Source organism: Monopterus albus, unplaced genomic scaffold (assembly GCF_001952655.1).
Source record: "Monopterus albus unplaced genomic scaffold, M_albus_1.0 scaffold67.1, whole genome shotgun sequence".
NCBI lineage: Eukaryota > Metazoa > Chordata > Actinopteri > Synbranchiformes > Synbranchidae > Monopterus > Monopterus albus.
In genome coordinates, this window is record NW_018127947.1 from 1358360 (window position 1) to 1363624 (window position 5265).

Genomic DNA, 5265 nt, shown 5'->3' on the forward strand with positions numbered 1-5265 from the left:
TACTTTGTACATCCACATTAATTATACATAATACAATAAACCAGGTTAAGATAAGAACACGGATCCCGGGGACGACACTGGATACCCAGCAGTACATGTAGTAATTAATCTAGCTCTACCTTTGCCATCTGCACATCAGTGCATCAATAATTAAAATCCAATGAAATGACTATTCTGAAATGGGACACTCTGTGCCATTACTGTATACTTGCTACTTTAAATAGGCTATCGGTATATCTGATGCCAATACTTCAGTACTATAACATAACTGCAGCTTTGAATGTAGGGATTTTATCTGTAACAGCAGAGGTGAACAGTAACTAGGTACATTTACTCAAGTACTCTACTTAAGTACAATTTTGAGGTATCTGGACTTGAGTATTTTAATTTTCTTCATACTTCGACTTCATTACATTTCAGAAACAATGTTGTACTTTGTACTCTACACTTATTTGATAACTTTAGTTACTAGTTACTTTTCTGAATGAGATTAATAAAACAAAATACAGTATAATCACAAGACTTGATTGATCCTTTGTGTAAAAATCACAAGCTACCCAGCAGTATGCAAAGTACTTCAAACTATAGGTAGTTAACATTAGTTCCACCTTTACCAGCCGTAGCATTCAATGTGATGTACACAATAACACACCAATAATTATAATCCAATAACATTATATACATTAATATGAACTGTGGCTTTCTGCATAATGAGTACTTTTATTTTTGGCACTTTAAGTATATGTTTATGCCATTACTTTTGTAATTTTACTTAACATTTTTACTTGTAACAAAGTATTATTTCACTGTGGTATTGCTACTTTTAATTAACTATCCAAGTACTTCTTCCACCACTGTGTAACAGAGTATTTCTATACTGTGGTACTGCTTCTTTCACTGAAGTAAAATATCTGAATACTGTATATCTTTTAAAGCACGTCTATAGTACATGTACATAATAAACAAAGCAAAGAGGTCTGCTCGCTTTACAGTCCTCTCCATAAGACATCAGGCTACTTGTCTCCTGGAAAATGAAAGTGGGTGGGAGACGCTGTCTCACTGCTGGAGTAATTACGTTCAGGGGCTGCTGGAGAGCAAACTGAGAGCACGGTGAGAGCAGGTGAAGAGGCAGGCACGGAGGTGGAGCTCAGTGCCTGTGGCACCGGTTTCAACCCACCTGGGCACCTTGAATCATGGATGAGCCTCAGCACATCATTACGAAAGCGCACTCCCACCAGGGCGTACAGGATGGGGTTAAGGCAACAGCGGGTGTACGCCAAAGTGCAGGTGATGTACTCTACGAGAAGACCGCAGAACTGCCCTGCCATTTTAAGAGACAGCACCACAGTGTACGGCAGCTGGAACACCAGAAAAACCAACACCAGAGCAACCATCAGCTTCAAGGTGCGCTGCCGATGCCACTGCTTCCCTCGCCGGTGTGCATTCCCTTCACGCAGCACTCCAGCAATCAAAGAATAGCATGTCAACATAATGAAGAAGGACAAGCAGAAGACACCAATGAGTGCTCCGTAGGTGGCCATTTTGGCTATCCCACTCGTCTGCATAACGCAGTTGGCCTCTCTGCCGGACCATGATACCCCAGAGTAGAGGATTTCAGGTAGGCTGAGGAGCACTGCAGCAAACCACACACCTACAGCAGATACTTTCCCGCCTGTTAGTATCTGAGAGCGCAGACGAAGCATCTCCTGGGCTCGTGCCACCACTAAATAACGGTCAACGCTGATGCAGGCCAGCAGCAGAAGTCCACTGTAGGTGTTGATAGCATAGCATGCACGTGTGGCCTTGCAGAGAGGACCAGAGAAGATCCAACCCCGGTGAGTGTCAACAGCCTGTAATGGGAGCGTGAGGAGCAGGAGGAGGTCCGCCAGCGCCAGGTGGAACAAGAAGACGTCAGTCATGGAGCGAAGCTTGAGGCGGCGGTACAGAGCAAAGGTGGCAATCACAAGGCAGTTTCCCACCATGCCCAGCAGGAAGATCAGGCAGAAAACACAAGACTGGAACATTTTGATGGTGAGCTCCTGCTCACCAGCCTCACACCAGCCAGAGGTCAGGTCATCTGTGGTGTTGGTTATATTCCAATAATCGTAGTCTGTTGTGTTGGTTATATTCCAATAATCGTAGTCTGTTGTGTTGTAATACTCATAATCCATTGCTGGTGAGGAAAAAATAAAAACTAGTAAATAATTTTCTTGAGATGAGAAGAAAAAAACCTCATGACTAAAATGTGCACTGTACCTCATCTCTGCAACTTTTAAGTCAATGCCAATGAATTTTGCAGCTTAACTTTTGTGACTGCCTGGGTAGCATTAGCCACCTAGAATGGTCACAACTTTATCTTTGAATTAATATGATTTTAATTTGGGAGTAACTGGAGCTTTGTGTGACGTCATTGCTTTGTTAGCCTCATTTGGGACGGTCTCCTCATTGTCACTCGTCACTGTGCTGCTGCACAGCTGAAACAGGTTGAGTCAGTTTGTTTTAAATCTCACTGGATGCTCCAGCAGCTGAAAATAAATTAGTTAATGGACCTTCAGTGTTTACAGAACAATGTTTGAAACTGACTTCTTTATTTTTGAACGTGATCTGCATCAGGTCAGAATTTAATTTTGTTCCAATACTTTGATTTAGGAGCAAATACCTTCAAAATTAATGACATTCCCATACTTTGTGTTTGGTGCTAAAATCTACACTAAAATGATGAACATGGTCAATATTATAACAGCTAAAAATATGCATGTTAGCATTGTCATGATGTAGCATGCCGACATCGGCCTTTGGCTCAAACAGCTGTATCTGTAAGTACTGCGTCAAGAGTGCTACAAAGGCATCAACTGCACTTTGAAAACCTTCTGTAGCAGAGACTAAATACTTTGAGTTCCCTATACTGAATATTATGAGTCATCCTGGGCTTTTGCAAAATGCCAAGATGAGGGCAGCTTGCGTGAGGACTGATCATTGTACAAAAACCTGTAGTATTATAGAAACCAGCCTGGGTTTATTTTGAGCAGAATAATGTGCTTCTCATCATATCAGGAAATACTAAATCATTAACAGGACTGAAAGCGAGAGATCTGCATCTACAGTATGCAGTGTGAGTAAGCAAGCAGCGGTAGTATTTTAGTCATCTGCACTGGGTTGCGTGACAGTGGCATTACTTCGTTGGCACAGGGGAAACTGTGGGCAGCTCAAAGGTCTACAGATAAGTCAGTGTCGCGTGCTAATAGGCTTTAAAGGCAGTTTTCACAATCACTTTTTGTCATTTCATTGTTCACACGGTGACTGCTAAGACTAGTCACCTTATTAAATAGTGTTTTTTTTCTTATCTATTTTAATTAATCTCTATTTAATACAGAGACCAGCTAAGGAATGTCCTTTAAAAGGTAAGAGGAGCTACAGTAAAGATGTAAACAGTCTTATTAACAGAGCGGAGCTGGGTGTCTGGGAGGTTGGGATTTAACCAACAGCCTATTTTTAATGGTTGTTTTATAAGACAAGAACGATTTTTAAAAAAACACAACTTATTTCATGTCAACAGGAAACACAACTAACTGGTTATCAGAAGTTCTTTTTATTGACTTCTTAAATTTTTAATACTGTGGGTCAAACTGCAGTTTATAAGCTTAAACAACAATGGTTTGATGCTTACTGTAAAGGCGTGCCACTAGGCTCTGTTGTTGGGCCTCTATTATTTACAGTATGTGTATGTGTGTGGTGTGTCTGTCCATTTTGTTGCATTTATGTCCATTGTGCTAATAACAGTATGCTGCTCTGACTCTCTTCATGCTGCATTTAATGCATTTCAGATACATGTATCTCCCTCACAGGTTGGTTCTACTATAGATGCACATAGAGAAAATACATGGCTCCCTCTGTGGCTATCCCCAAATTAACATTTTAATTCCACCTTAAAATAAAACCACCTTTCAGACCACCCAGAAAAAAACAATTGCTGTTGGCGTTTAAATGCCATTTGCCTGACACTTTTTTTTATTTTCCTGATTGAAATGCGACCTAATCAACATGATCAAATCACTATTTTACATTTTACACCTAAAAACATTTGTTAGCAGTTGCCAGTGTCACTGAGCTGGACTATAAATACTGTCTATTATTGTGCAGCTTCTCCTTCTGTTAACAGCAGAACGTTATATCATAATACCAGGAAAAATTATGAAAGCTCCTTTACAATTAAGATGAAAGTGAGATCATCTCTAGCAACCATGTATGCTGTTTTACAGTTTGAGTATGCAGCAGTTTTATGTTTCAGTCACTTTTCACCACTATGTGTGATGGTGGTGTGTAATTGTTGGCATGTGGGAACCAGTACGGTCTGTTTCATTTCTTGTTTCACTCCAGCAGCTGGGGTAAATGACAATGTTATATTTTTAGAAACTGTAAATTATGTTCCTTTAGCAACAGGAGTAGAACTGTGTTGAGAATCTGAAAGCTTGATATTCCCATGTTCCTATTAGTACATGTGCATTATTTTATTTTCTACTGACAAACGTCAAAACTGCAAATTCCATTGACATATAACATTGTAATTGTCAGGTTTGGCGTGTACAGATGCCAAACAAAGGTTGTGGTGAACTCAATTAGAAAACCAGATGAACCGAGGTAGCGACAAGTTCTGTACTTGTTGTAAGCAAAATAACTAACACAAAGTCCAGGATATCAATCAGGTCGATAAGACAGTTCAGGGTCGGCGCCGGTAAACAGGTATAGCCAGGGCATTCCAAACTCGAGGTCAAGGGGGACAAAATCAGAAGGTCGGTACACTGCAGGCGATCAGAATCTGGGAGGGCATAGACAAAACACGGTGGTCAAAAAATCTGGGAGGGCATAGACAAAACACGGTGGTCAAAAAACGGTAATCCAAGGTCAGAAACAGAGAGTCAGGCAAGGTATAAATGCTGGAGAGTCAGAGCTGGGGTCTAGAACAATCTGGCAGCATCCTGGTGGGAAGATGCTGCCTAAATAGAAGTAAAAAACAGGTGCAAACAATAAGGAGCAGGTGAACTAATGATGATTAAATAAAAGGGCCAAAACTGAGGTGAAACAAAACAGGAAGTATTGTGAAAATAAAAGCATGACAGGAAGCAAGAGGGGCAGGAGCGTGACAGTGATTGGAAAAAACTGCAAGAGTTTGACTTTTAACTAGGGCTGGATATCATTCCAAAATACACTCAAAGCAGTTTCATAGCATTAAAAGTAAACCTGGGCAGCTGAAATAAATCAACTCAA

The 5265-nt window shown here is 40.6% G+C and overlaps 1 protein-coding gene across 1 annotated transcript; it reads right to left on the reverse strand.

Annotated features, from left to right (window-relative positions):
- Positions 1-827: 827 nt before the first annotated feature.
- ccr10 (chemokine (C-C motif) receptor 10) lies at positions 828-2316 on the reverse strand. Its single transcript, XM_020604796.1, has one exon. It carries the CDS (start codon positions 2259-2261, stop codon positions 1014-1016), a length of 1248 nt encoding a protein of 415 aa, XP_020460452.1. The 5' UTR covers positions 2262-2316; the 3' UTR covers positions 828-1013.
- Between the last annotated feature and the right edge of the window lie 2949 nt (positions 2317-5265).